Source organism: Trachemys scripta, chromosome 3 (genome assembly GCF_013100865.1).
Source record: "Trachemys scripta elegans isolate TJP31775 chromosome 3, CAS_Tse_1.0, whole genome shotgun sequence".
NCBI lineage: Eukaryota > Metazoa > Chordata > Testudines > Emydidae > Trachemys > Trachemys scripta.
The window spans coordinates 20,814,474-20,829,174 of NC_048300.1; the positions used below are offsets into that span (position 1 = coordinate 20,814,474).

The 14,701-nt window shown below is 42.7% G+C and overlaps 1 protein-coding gene across 1 annotated transcript in view; it reads left to right on the forward strand.

Moving 5' to 3' along the window:
• Window positions 1–14,701, forward strand: part of PUS10 (pseudouridine synthase 10) — a 73,706-nt gene that overhangs the window by 37,496 nt on the left and 21,509 nt on the right. The window contains exons 6-8 of the mRNA XM_034764276.1: window positions 2,367–2,478; window positions 5,911–5,972; window positions 9,657–9,702. Coding sequence (XP_034620167.1) covers window positions 2,367–2,478; window positions 5,911–5,972; window positions 9,657–9,702 — 220 coding nt within the window. The remainder of the gene's footprint in view (window positions 1–2,366; window positions 2,479–5,910; window positions 5,973–9,656; window positions 9,703–14,701) is intronic.

A 14,701-nucleotide genomic window follows, 5' to 3' on the forward strand; every position in this document is an offset into this window, starting at 1 on the left:
TCCAAAGTGATTCCCCACTGACCGGTAGCTGTCTGGCGTTGCAAGCTTCCACAGGGCTATCGCCACTCGCTTCTCAACTGTGAGGGCTGCTCTCATCCTGGTATTCTGTCGCTTCAGGGCAGGGGAAAGCAAGTCACAAAGTTCCATGAAAGTGCCCTTACGCATGCGAAAGTTTCGCAGCCACTGGGAATCGTCCCACACCTGAGCACGATGCGGTCCCACCAGTCTGTGCTTGTTTCCCGGGCCCAGAATCGGCGTTCACGGCATGAATCTGCCCCAGTAACACCATGATTTGCACATTGCTGGGGCCTGTACTTTGTGAGAGGTCTATGTACATATCAATTTCCTCATCACTCTCATCGCTGCGCTGCAATCGCCTCCTCGGCTGGTCCTGGTTTTGCTTTGGCATGTCCTGGCTCTGCATATACTCCAGGACAATGCGTGTGGTGTTCATAGTGCTCATAATTGCCGCAGTGATCTGAGCGGGCTCCATGATCCCAGTGCTATGGCGTCTGGTCTGAAAAAAGGCGCGAAACTAGTATCTGACGGACGGAGGGAGGGAGGAAGGGGCGAGTGACGACATAGCGTACAGGTACAGGGAATTAAAATCAACAAAGGTGGCTGTGCATCAGGGAGAAACACAAACAACTGTCACACAGAATGGCCCCCCCCAAATATTAAACTCAAAACCCTGGGTTTAGCAGGCCATTGATTTCACGGAGGGAGGGGGAAGCAAATGTATACAGAACAAATCTATTTTTTACATCTTAAGCTGGCAGACGATGGTGCAGCATGACTGATAGCCCTCGGCATCTTCTGGGTGCTTGGCAGAAAATACTGGGCGCTTGGCAGAAAATAGCATACTACGACTGATAGCCATCATCGTCGAGACTGCCCAGGTGCCCATGATTGACAGCCACTGCAGTACGATGACGACGGATACCAGTCGTAATATACCATCTTCTACCAAAAGGCAAGGGGCTGCTGTTGTGTGCAATGCAGCCCCACGTCTGCCAGCACCCAGATCGCCCGATGAAGGCTACCAGTCATACTGCACCGTCTACTGCCAAAAGGCAATTAGCTGCTGCTGTGTAGCAATGCAGTACCACGTCTGCCGGCACCCAGGGGATATATGGTGATGGTGAGCTGAGCGGGCTCCATGCTTGGCATGGTATGTTGTCTGCACAGGTAACCCAGGTAAAAAGGCGCGAATCGATTGTCTGCCATTGCTCTGACGGAGGGGGAGGTGCCTGACGACATGTACCCAGAGCCCCCCGCGACACTGTTTTGCATCATTCAGGCATTGAGATCTCAACACAGAATTCCAATGGGCGGCGGAGACTGCGGGAACTGTGGGATAGCTACCCATAGTGCAACGCTCTGGAAGTCGACACTAGCCTCGGTACTGTGGACGCGGTCCGCCGACTTCATGCACTTAGAGCATTTTATGTGGGGGGACACACAATCGGCTGCATACAACCGATTTCTATAAAACCGGCTTCTATAAATTCGACCTAATTTCGTAGTGTAGACATACCCTTAGACTCATCCTGAGGCTATGTTACCTCACAGATTCAGTGCTCACGCCAGCAGGTTTGACTAAGCTTGGCACCAGTTCTCCCCTTCAGGAGTTTGTGGCCAGCGGACCAGACGGCCTTCTTAAACCAAAGTATTATTTAATTTTAACAGCAGGAATAAAGCATAATATAAGAGAAAAATAATGTTAAACAATGAAAGGTACCATCTATACTCATGTATTTTACCTCAGTCCTCACCCCACCCTCTGTGAGGGGAGTCTAGGAAGGCCTAATTTCTTCATACCCATCAGCCAGGGTCCATGTGAGAGAGTCTGTTCCCACAAACAGCTCCTCAACACACTCTGACCTTTGGACAGAGAGAGTCCTCATACCTGTTTTGTAGTCCTTTTGATATATTGATAACACAAGCATTGGCAGTTGGAACCCAGGCTAAACAAGCTATGTAATTTGGCTGGAGCTGATATAGTAGGATCTTCACAATTAATAGCTCAGGCAATATCTCAAACACACTGAAGTGTTTCCCTGGCGGGTTTTCTCCAGTCATTCTTTTGCCTTCCTTTTTATTTCCTCACAGCCTTGTTGATTTAACCCAATATAGACATAGTAAGCATCCCATATGACAATCAGACAAGTTTATAATATTCAGAAATTATTACAGAGCAGCACCCTGTCCTTCACACCATGTTCTGTACACTGTATAGTTTTGGCCTGTTTATACCCAAATTTTATGTTAGTGACTGGTCAGTTATTTTTAGCATGAAATGTCAGAGGTATGATTGTTTGACTGACTCATATACAAGTTTTCATTGTTTATTTTTTATGATTCAGAAAACAGGGCCTATCACTGGCAAAAGAGGACGTTGTTCAGCTGAAAGAAACATACAAATGGATTATTCATCCCCTGTTCTCGGAGGAGCTGGGTGTTCCTGCTGATGGAAAGGTGTTGTATGAATAATAAAGTTGTTGTTTTCCTGAATTCGTATAAATTACTCATAACATTGATGGGTTCATTAGATAGATAAGTCTGTCACTGGTCTTATCTGGTAAACAAAAAAAGTGCTCTTTTACCTCAAGTTAGCTATCGCAAGTAAATCCTAGTGGAGACAAGGCAAGCAGTAGTTTTTATACAAATTAGCTGGTAGAGTTAAAGACTAAGGAGTCTTTTCTTAGTCATGACATATAGAAACAAATGTCTTTAAACGTTAAAGATAGCAAGAGACCTTCTAGGACACACAAACACTGAGTCCCTCTAGTTATAAGTTTACCATAAAAATAAGTGATCTAAGGCCTTGTCTACACTACACAGTTCTGTCAACAAAACAGTGAAAGTGTACACACGTCAATGCTCTTCACGCCAATGTACTCCTCTGCTAAGCCGACAAAATAAAATCACCTTGATGAGAGGTGTAGAGCTTTTTGCGGCAAAGTTAGATCAACGCAGTGTCAGTGTAGACATTGCGCTTGCTTATTTTGCCATAAAGGCCTCCAGGAGGTGCCACACAATGCCTATCCTGACTGCTCTGGTCAGCAGTTTGAGCTCCACTGCCCTGCAGCCAGGTATACAGGCATCTGTCCCTCCCCCCTTTAAAGGGCCGGGAATTTTTGAAATTCCACTTCTTGTTTGCTCAGCGTGGAGAGCTCACATTGCATTTTTCCAGCTGACCATGGCAGCTCTACACACTAAATGATTTCCCTCATGGAGTACACCGGAGTTGATGGATTTGTGGGGAGAGGAGGCTGTGCAGTCCCAGTGCAAGTAAACAAAGCCTGGCTGAATGCATTACATAAAGACATGTTACTGGGGCTCATTGTAGAAATGCTGCTTCAAAGCCTCCCTGATTCAAATAGCCCCCGTTGTGCCCCTCTAATAGCCCTGCTCAAAATCAGCCACCAGGTGATCTGCCTCCATGCTGCATCCCTGGGGAAACTTCTCCTCCTTAGCTTCACAAATATTATGCAGTGTACAATGGGCTGCTATGACCATGGGAATATTTTCCTCATTGAGGTCTAACCTGCCATAAAGGAAGCACCAGTGAGCCTTTAATCTGCTAAAGGCACATTCAACGATCATTCTGCATCTGCTCACCCTATTATTGAAGCACTCCTTGCTGCTGTCCAGGTTTCCTGTGTAAGGCTTCATGAGTCATGGGAGTAAGCGGTATACTGGGTCTCCCTGATCACTATGGTTATTTCAACATCCCCCATTGGAATCTTCTGGTCTGGAAAGAAAGTCTCTGCTTGCAGCTTTCTGTACAGGCCAGTGTTCCTGAAGATGTGTGCATCATGCACCTTCCTTACCCATCCCAGTGAAATGACCCTGGTGATCCACAAGCACCTGCAATACCATAGGGAAGTACCCCTTTCTATTGATGTACTCCGTTGCAAGATGGTTTGGGGCCAAAATGGGGATATGCATCCCATCTATCACCTCGCTGCAGTTAGGGAATCCCATTGCCGCAACACCACCCACTATTTCACACACATTTCCAAGAGTCACAGTTCTTCTTAGCAGGATGTGATTAATGGCCCTGAAAACTTGCGTGAACATAAACTCCATGTTGGACTTTCCAACTCCAAACTGATTCACGACCGACTGGTGGTAGTCTGGAGTTGCCAGCTTCCACACAGCGATCACCACGTACTTCTCTCCCGAGAGAGCAACTCTCATTTTAGTGTCCTTGCACTGCGGGGTAGGAGTGAGCTTTGCACACAATTCCAGGAAGCTAGCTTTGCGCATCCAAAAGTTTTGCTGCCACTGTTCGTCATTCCATACCTGCATGACGATGCGATCGCACCACTTGATGCTTGTTTCCCGAGCCCAGTAGCGATGGTCCACCCTGTGCAACTGAATCATGAATGCCAAAAGTAATCTGGAATTGTTTCTTTCCATGGCATGCAGCTTGGCAGGCATCACGGATTCCTGTTCAGATTCACAACTCATAAATACTGCATGTTCAGTCGCGTTGTGTTCACAACACGTATTACAAGACTAGAGAGCAGTGCTGAATCCCTGATTTCAGGCAAAGATGGTGAGCGTACTGTTTACAGGGGCTATTGAAAAATGGCGCAAAATGTGATTAGAAGCCCATGGAATAAAGGGACAGAAAAAACTGCATCATGGGATGGTGAACCCATGATGCACTGTGATCCATTCCTCATTCCTACAACTAATAGAGGCAGAAGGTGGCAAGTTGCACGGTGGGATAGCTACCCGTGGTGCACTGCTCTCTCTGTCAATGTTAGAGAACCAGCTGTGGACGCATGCCGCTGACACAGGGAGCATTGTGTGAAAGTGCACAAGCGATGTTACTATTGTAGTTGATGATCGTCGGCGTAAATTGCGTTAACTTAACTCTGTAGTGTAGACATAGCCTAATGCTTTATAACTTAAAATCATTTAAACATTAGCTAAGCCTCTCAACAGCCTTGTGAGGTAGGTTGGTATCTGAATAAGTGTGGTAATGAGAGAATGATTTGCCGAAGGCAAGAGAACTGTGGGCAGCATTGAGATTACTCTAGAGTTCCTGGTTCTGTCGTCAATCCACTAAATCACATTGCTTTTCTTTTATGGCTTAAAGGCATCCAGTCATTGCAGACTAAGTCCTGGAATGAACTGCTTACAAGGGTGACTGGTTTGGTTTTGTCCCATGATTTGCTAGGCTTAGTGACCATAATAGGTAGGCTTGGCGGAATTTGATTTTTTAAATATAATTTTGACAGATAATATCAATGTTTATTTTAAGCATTTTTTTCAATTTAAATGTTCACGCAGTTATAGGAAATTATGGGGGAGGTCAGACAGCAAGGGGATCAGATAATCATTTAATGACAGACTCAAAAAAGTTTAATCTTTGTAACTGTTAAAACACCAATTGTCAATATCACATGTCAAAATATGCAAAGTTAATATCCTTAAATCAAACTCAAATATGTTCTCAAGTAGCATTTTTCTTACTTTGCCTATCTGTAAATTTCTATTACCGATGGAAATAGTTTTTCCATTGGTTTTTGTGTGTACGGTGAAATCAATGTTTACTGACATTTACCAATAAAGATCTAATCCTTCCAAGCCTAATAGGCTTTGGGCTGTTATTCTCTCTGTGTGCTAGTTCCCCCATGTACAAAATGCTTGTAAAGTCATTGAGATGGTTGAGTGCTATAGAAGTCTTATGATATATTTCTGAAATGGCTTCTCAGTGACCCATTTAAAAGTTTCCCATTTATGCTGCAATTCTATCTTCCTCTTCTCCGCCTCCTTTACTGTTTTTCTGTATTATATCAATAAGGATCCTTGAACCATTTGTTATATATTTGGTTAATAAATTGCTAGCACTTAGTAAAAGGAAATTGTTACCGTTCTTTTTTGTCTTAGAGCTTGTTCGAAGTGAGTGTGGTGTTTGCTCACCCGGAAACTGATGAGGATTGCCATTTCCTGTAAGTTGCAATACAAACAACAAGATCTTTATCTTAATATTGTGCAACATTGTTAGAGTTTGTCTGTAGCAAATGCAATGTCTCCAGTATTTGTGATCTAGAGTTGGACCTGACTCCAAACCCCAAATCCAGGTTCCTCTTTGCAGCTTAAATCTATGGTATCTCTGAGGGGCCAAATCTGCACACCAAATCCAAACAGCCTAAAGTTTGGAAATGTTTGGATCTGGATTGTCAACCTTAATGTCGGAGTGTGTGGGTCTAGAATTTTGATTTGGTCCATTACAGAGAAATGAAGTCGGGTCAGGCATTTGATTTAGTACTGTTCATATTATAATAAACGATGACTTTACATGGTGTGTGAAGTACTTTTGATAACCTGTGAGCATATGTTTATATAATATTGAGGTTTTCCGCTTATTTTGGGAATTTGGGTATGGAGAGAGGGATCAGAAGTGAGTTAGTTCTACTTAAAGACAAGACTTTAACACCCCCCCCCCCCCCCAAGTGTTACATAATCACTTGGTCTTGCTCTGCAGAGCGGCTGCCATAGAAATCCTTTTCTCACTGGCAAAGAAATCCAGGATTTCTGGAAATCTGGCTACCATTTAGTCACATCCCTTAACAGCTAGAGGGAGCATGTTGTGAGAAAATGGTCTTCCTGCTTGCTGTTTTCCCCCCCCAAAAGCTAGAGCTTTAGGCAGTTTCACTGCACGTGTTCCTGGTAGGTGTTAAATCAGAGCATGGACGGTGCCTTCCCATACAACTTCTCTGACCAGGATACTGTCAGTTGGCAGCTGCTATCTATCCTCAAGATCAGAAACTAGAGCATGTCTCTGGCCTTTCTGACTTCCTTTCATCTGTTGCTGCCCTTACTGCCTTACTTACTCCTCTTTTGAGTGCCTAATTTGTCACTTTATTGCCGCCCACCAGCCACATCCCTCCCAAATCTCTTATTTTAAAGGAGCTTCTTAGCTGACTGAGAGGACTTCACATTAGGAGGTGACCCAGGGGGGAACAGGGAAGAATCAAAGTTCCCTTATTTCGCTCTCCTATCAGCTTTCTGTGGCTTGGAGGGGAAGCCCACAATTCTGACTGCTGGCAGCTGGAGTCCTGCTGGCAAAATAATGCTGTGGTACTGTCCAGGCCTTGCATCTCTGTCCTTATTCCACCCTCCTCGCTGTCCTACCTCTTCCTCCCCAGTCTTTCTTGTTCCCTTCCCTTGTTCTCTGCCCTCTTCTCTTACTTCCTCCCTTTCTGTTGGACACCTTTTGAAAATGTTTATACAGGACAAGTTAGCAGCTAGCAGTATAATGTAGCTGTGGAGGGAGTTGGTGGCAGGGGGAGGAGAAAGCAGTAAAGCAGGGATCTCAAACTCAAATCACCACGAGGGCCACATGAGGACTAGTACATTGGCCAGAGGGCCACATCACTGAAACCTTTTAATACAATGATACAAAAGTATAGTAAAAAATGAAGAGTAATATAGCATGCTATTAAAAGTCAATGTGTTAACTTTTTAAAAACTGTAATGCGAAGAAGGGTTTTAATAAAATATAAACACCTATAACTATTCCTTATGCAGTCAGTAACACTGATGATGGTCTACACTAACAGTCTATCAACAAATCTGTAATGGCAGGAACTTTTTGAAGTAACTATTCATACAAAATACGTTGCCACTTTTAACAAACATTCTTACCAACTACTCACAGCAAAGAATCATACATGCTGAACTTCATACCTCAGACTGCTCGTCTAGTCCATGAGGCCCTGCCTCTTCCCATCCCTTCCCTGCCCCCATTCCAACCCCTTCCCCAAATCCCTGCCGCGTCCCCGCTCCTCCCCCCTCCCTCCTGGAAAGTCCTAAGTGTCGCCAAACAGCTGTTTGGCGGCGGGAAGTGCTGGGAGGTAGGCAGAGGAGCAGGGACGTAGCGCACTTGAAGGGGAAGGAGGAAGGGGCGGGGAGTGAGGGGAGCTTGGCTGCTGGTGGAGTCGATGTCTATGGCGGGCTGCAGGAAATAACGCCGCGGGCTGTGTGTTTGAGACCCCTGCAGTAAAGCAACCCTGGGATCTGGATGAAATGCCCACATTGAATTCAGAAAGGAGGCTTGAATTCAGGAAGGAGATCCCTCCACTTGCTTTCTCAGTGCAGCCAGATTGGAAAGCTATGGTGAGACTTTTAGGTAATATAATATATTATGCACTGTGGCCAATAACTCAGAGAACTTTCTCAAGTGATAATTCTCCAGATGTGCAAGTCTTCTCAGACAGAGAGCTGTGTCTAGGGAGGTCTGTGTACACATTTTAGTGCATTTTAGATTACTTCTAATATGACTATGGTAAAATTTGATACCTTAATTATCAGGACTTGAAAACTGATAGTGGATTTTTTGCTGTGGTAAGAAAGTAGGTTCTTGTTTGAACCTGGAGAGGCCCTTCCATACCCAGTGGTCTTTGGCTACACGACAGCTGATTCCCCTGAACAGGCTCTTTGTGCCAGTTTCAATAATAGAGAACATGGTAAAAAATTGGGGGTTTTTGAGCAGTCTGATTGGGAACACCCTTTTGAGAAGTGTTTCAGGAGCAGCCACCACTGTCTCTTCTGTCCCCTCTCAAACTGCTCCTGTGCTAACACCTGCAGAAGGTGTGTAAGAAAGTGATCTGTTTTGTGTGTAGTACTCTGTGGTTTGAAGTGGAACATTTAACTTGTTTTGTTAACTTATACTTGGAAACTAGATTAAAATAAGAATGATTTAAATTCTGGAAAAAGGAAGTCAATGTACTCTATATTCTCTCCCACAAATGACACGTGTAGAAAGTTACAAGGGGTCTGCTGTTACAATCAGTTTCGTTTTACCCTGAAGTAGTCTTTGAGGTGCTGCTGTCATAACCTGAAGAGCAGCAGCAGGAGAGAATAAAAAATATGTGGCATGGACAAAAGAAATTATGTTGTCTTACTGCATACATAGCAATCCACTAATTTGTAAACTTCCTTGACAAACATCCAGTACTCAGAAAAGCTTCTAGTGCTAAATGTTTTACTGATTAGAATTTTCACTTTTGTGAATCAGAAAATAAATAGTTTCCTTTTAGGAGTGTTAGAAAGAATCTCAAAGATCTGGATGACCTGATGTTACCTTTTTTACATTAGACTGATTTTTCCTGTTCAGTAATAACATTCAGAGGTGTATTGGGACACCACTAGTCAGGGTGTTGCATTTTAAGCTATGATGCATGGGTTAGGAACAGGAAAAGAACCAATAGAGAGCTAGGGAAGTCAGTCCATCTTGCAAAGGTGCACAGTATTGTCAGTCATCTTTGTTGGCAGTCTCAGAAGAAAGGTCATAGGAGACTGATCTCCCCACATACCTCCTCATTCCAGCTCAAAACTGAGGGACATGGGTAGGAGTCAAAATGGGAAAGGTTTGCACAGCCACTACCCAGACTGTACATATTCTGTGGATAATCAGAGGATTTTAGTTTATGTAGGTCAAATAGACTGGCACCTTCTGGCATCAATTTAAGATTGAAAAATCTTAACTCCATCCCAGACTGGAGAGTGATAGAGACACAAAGTGTAGGGCATTGCTGCTCAAAAATTAGATCTGGTACCTGGGTATTTTCATTTTGATAAGTGTCTTTTATTTAAGTGATCATATCAATTAATTTTTTATTTCTATTTAGAGCCACAGTATGTCCAGACTGTTTCAAGCCAGCAAAGAATAAACAGGTAAGAATCCCATATCTGTCATCAGCATCATTCTTCTGGGATCAGAATTCTCATGTCAATGATTAAAATAAAGGAAGGTTTCTTGAAATTCAGTCATTACTTTAATGCCTATTTTTCTTTGCCTCCTCTCTAAAAGGTTCTCCAGTTGTTTCGTATGGCTCCTTTTATTCACTCAACTCTCAACTTTTCTTCTGTTTATGATGCCTCTGGACTCCATTCCCAGACCTACAGCAAGAGCGCTATCATTTCAAAAACATTCCCAATACGTATAGGAATTTGGTTTGGATACACTAAAAATATCGGTATAGCAGGACTACTACCTACTGTCCATGGAGGATATGGCTGAAATAAGGCTTAAAAAAAAGAGAGAGAGAGAATCTAGTCTTAGCAACAGGGGAAAAAATAAAATTGTCCTAGAGCATTTTCCCCTGGCCACCATTCCAAATTAAACAAAACATGTGCAGAATGGTATGCTGCTTTCTGTTTACTACGGGCCTACATGGCTACAGTAGTACCCACAACTGTTGTACACCACCCAACAGAGGGTGTCACCACTGAATCCACCTTTCCTCAGCCCAAACTTAAACTCATCCCTGTAGTGGCATGATAAGAGCACCCGTGAAGCACAGGGAAGGCAGACCCTGTGTGGGTTTTCCATATCCTCGTCCTCTCCTCCCCTTGCCATGCAATGAAGTGCCTGCAGGGAGCAGGACTTGCCTTTTAGTGCCAAAGATGTAACGTAGCCACACATGATTTAGGAGATGCAGGAATGGGTCTCAGTCTGTGTAACACAGTGTTCCATCTGAAAGTGTAAACATTACTCTGTACAAGTCACTTTCGTGTGTGGAGCTGAGTTAGTGCCAGTGACGGAAAGTAATTTTTAGATCTGGAAAAAAATTTCTGTCCAGACTTTTTCTGATGTAAAAAGGCTTTTCAATTAAATGGAAATGTTGGTGGGCAATTTCCATTTTTGCCAAAAACTTAAATTTTTCAGCAACCAAAAACTAAAATAAATTCATTTTTTGATTAGACTTGAAAAATGTTGAAGGAAAATTTTGACAAAAACAGAAGAATAATTGGTTTGAGTCAAAAAATTTCAGAAGAAAAAAGTATTTTCCTGACCAGCTCTGGTAATTATAGTGCTACTTGTGTAACACAATGGAAGAAATATAGTGCAGTGAGACTGTTTGAACTGAAAATAATATTTTTTTAAATACCACCCAGAAGGCTTTTGCTAAGAGACATTATATCTTTGAGATAGGAAATAACAAAGAAACTCTTTATCCAATGATGATAATAACTTACCTGAACTCATATAGGCCAGCTGTGTATTTTACCCCACTGGTCTTCCTGGGTAGCTGTGATATCCCAGAATGCTACATTCTGGTTGTCGCAGTGTAGTTGACAGCATGACTTTGGAGGAGCTAGAAACAGTGGGAAAGTTTCATGTTTAGATAGGTGTTTATGTGCTGACTGAGCCTAGATACCATGGAGATGAGCACATTGAAAGTACATAGACTGCATACCATGGTGTGTAAAGTACATACACTGCATACCCCACTGCACAGGTACAAAATAGCAGTGCAGACAGAGAGGCATGGCTTAGGTGAGTAAAGACACACCAGAACCTTAGGCTGTGTACCCTACATGGTTCTCCACAGTGGCCCATGCAGTGCCTCCCACATCTCCGCTGCTATTTTTAGCAGTGTGAGCCTTTCCCACCGCAGTGAAAGATTCCATCAGTGGGGAAAGGCCCTGTCAGAGAGAAGGCAGTGTGGAAAGGTTTCAGCGGCTTCCTGATTCTGGAGCTTTCCTCCACTGCCTCCCCCCGCCAGAGCCTTTCACTGCCACATGTAGCCACATACCACAGTGTGAACACAGCCTTTTCACTGCAGCAGGTACATAAGAATGGCCGTACTGGGTCAGACCAAAGGTCCATTTAGCCCAGTATCCTGTCTACCGACAGTGGCCAATGCCAGGTGCCCCAGAGGGAGTGAGCCAAACAGGTAATGATCAAGTGATCTCACTCCTGCCATCCATCTCCACCCTCTGACAAACAGAGTCTAGGAACACCATTCCTTACCCATCGTGGCTAATAGCCATTAATGGACTTAACCTCCATGAATTTATCCAGTTCTCTTCTAAACGCTGTTATAGTCCTAGCCTTCACAACCTCTTCAGGTAAGGAGTTCCACAAGTTGACGGTGCGCTGTGTGAAGAAGAACTTCCTTGTATTTGTTTTAAACCTGCTGCCTATTAATTTCATATGGTGACCCCTAGTTCTTGTATTATGGGAATAAGTAAATAACTTTTCCTTATGTACTTTCTCCACATCACTCATAATTTTATATACCTCTATCATATCCCCCCTTAGTCTCCTCTTTTCCAAGCTGAAAAGTCCTAGCCTCCTTAATCTCTCCTCATATGGGACCCTCTCCAAACCCCTAATCATTTTAGTTGTCCTTTTCTGAACCTTTTCTAGTGCCAATATATCTTTTTTGAGATGAGGAGATCACATCTGTACGCAGCATTCAAGATGTGGGTGTACCATTGATTTATATAACGGCAATAATATATTCTCCATCTTATTCTCTATCTCCTTTTTAATGATTCTTAACATCTTCTTTGCTTTTTGACCGCCTCTGCACACTGCGTGAACATCTTCAGAGAACTATCCACGATGACTCCAAGATCTTTTTCCTGATTTGTTGTAGCTAAATTAGCCCCCATCATATTGTATGTATAGTTGGGGTTATTTTTTCCAATGTGCATTACTTTACATTTATCCACATTAAATTTCATTTGCCTTTTTGTTGCCCAATCGCTTAGTTTTGTGAGATCTTTTTGAAGTTCTTCACAGTCTGCTTTGGTCTTAAATATCTTGAGCAGTTTAGTATCATTACAAACTTTGCCACCTCACTTTTTACCCCTTTCTCCAGATCATTTATGAATAAGTTGAATAGGATTGGTCCTAGGACTGACCCTTGGGGAACACCACTAGTTACCCCTCTCCATTCTGAGAATTTACCATTAATTCCTACCCTTTGTTCCCTGTCTTTTAACCAGTTCTCAGTCCATGGAAGGACCTTCCCTTTTATCCCATGACAACTTAATTTACGTAAGAGCCGTTGGTGAGGGACCTTGTCAAAGTTTTTCTGGAAATCTAAGTACACTCTGTCCACTGGATCCCCCTTGTCCACATGTTTATCGACCCCTTCAAAGAACTCTAATAGATTAGTAAGACACGATTTCCCTTTAGAGAAACCATGTTGACTTTTGCCCAACAATTTATGTTCTTCTATGTGTCTGACAATTTTATTCTTTACTATTGTTTCAACTAATTTGCCCGGTACCAACGTTAGACTTACCGGTCTGTAATTGCCGGGATCACTTCTAGAGCCCTTTTAAAATATTGGTGTTACTTTAGCTATCTTCCAGTCATTGGGTACAGAAGCCGATTTAAAGGACAGGTTACAAACCCTAGTTAATAGTTCCGCAATTTCACATTTGAGTTCTTTCAGAACTCTTGGGTGAATGCCATCTGTCCCCGGTGCCTTGTTAATGTTAAGTTTATCAATTAATTCCAAAACCTCCTCTCATGACACTTCAATCTGTGACAGTTCCTCAGATTTGTCACCTACAAAAGCCGGCTCAGGTTTGGGAATCACCCTAACATCCTCAGCCGTGAAGACTGAAGCAAAGAATTCATTTAGTTTCTCCACAATGACTACCTATGGTAGCTCCCCATATCTTAAATGCCACCACCAGTGTAGACGTGGCCATAGAGAGACTAAGTGACTTATCCAAGATCACACAGAAAGCCTTTGGCAGAGCTGGGAATTGAACCCAGGCTAGCACTATACCTGCTGGATATCTTTCCTCACTACCAGATGTGTGTGCACAAATCCCCAGTAGGCACATGTTCATGGCTCATGAGTCACCTACCTTGTCTTGTGCTGTGCACATCTGACGGTGTTCAGAGCAGGCACCCAGGAATATCACTTTGTTGGTGGTAAATCCAAGTGGAGTTCTGTTTTCAAAGAAATTAAACTGAGGAATATGTCCTGGGCATGTACTTAAATGGCAAGTTGTATATATTTTTCCTTAGCAGTAGACTGTAATTGTTTCATAAGGGTTTGTTTTCTCTCTTAAAAGTCCTTTCCATCATGGAAAATCTGAGACATACGTTAGCCCAATCATATTTAGTCTTCCATACATAACATCACTTTCTACTATCCATTGTCAACAGTACATATTGATCTATAACATTTGCTACTGTTATTAAGTGTACACTGGGGCCAAGATTTTCAAAAGTTGGAGCCTAAAAATAGACTCGAAAGCCCATATATAGGTGCCTAAATTTGTAGCCTTATTTACAAAGAAGTGTTGAGCACTCAGCAGCTCCCAGTGAGATAAATAGGGGCGGGTGGATGTTCAGCCCTTTTAAAAACGACTTCATTAATTTAGATACCTAAATATGGCCTTACAAGTCTAATTTTAGGCTCTTACTTTTGAAAATTTTGGCCTGAACCCTCCAGTCCCACTGACCTTATTTTTTTGCTTTTACATATTCTTTCATATAGTCTAAAATGTAGAAGGTTGTTAGAGATGTATCTGGCAGCTCCTTCAGCTTATGGAGGGACTGAACTAGCTATTATGTATCCCTGAACCTTTGAAGGATCTGGGATGGGATTTTTCAAAACCATCTAAATGACTTAAGACCACAAGTCCTATTGAAAGTCATGAGACTTGTGCTCCTAGTCACTTAGGCACTTTTGAAAATCCTATCCCAGATTTATAAAAACAAACAGACATTAAATATTTTTGGGGAAAAGTTATGTTTTGTTGTGAAATGATTTGTGGAAGGGAACATATTTTGTAGATATTTTCCACGCTACCTGTCCCAAACGCCAGTATTTCAATTTATAGGAAGTTGAATATAAACCATAGAATGAGATAGAACAAGTAATTATATTTTTTTAATATCTTCTAGAATCAA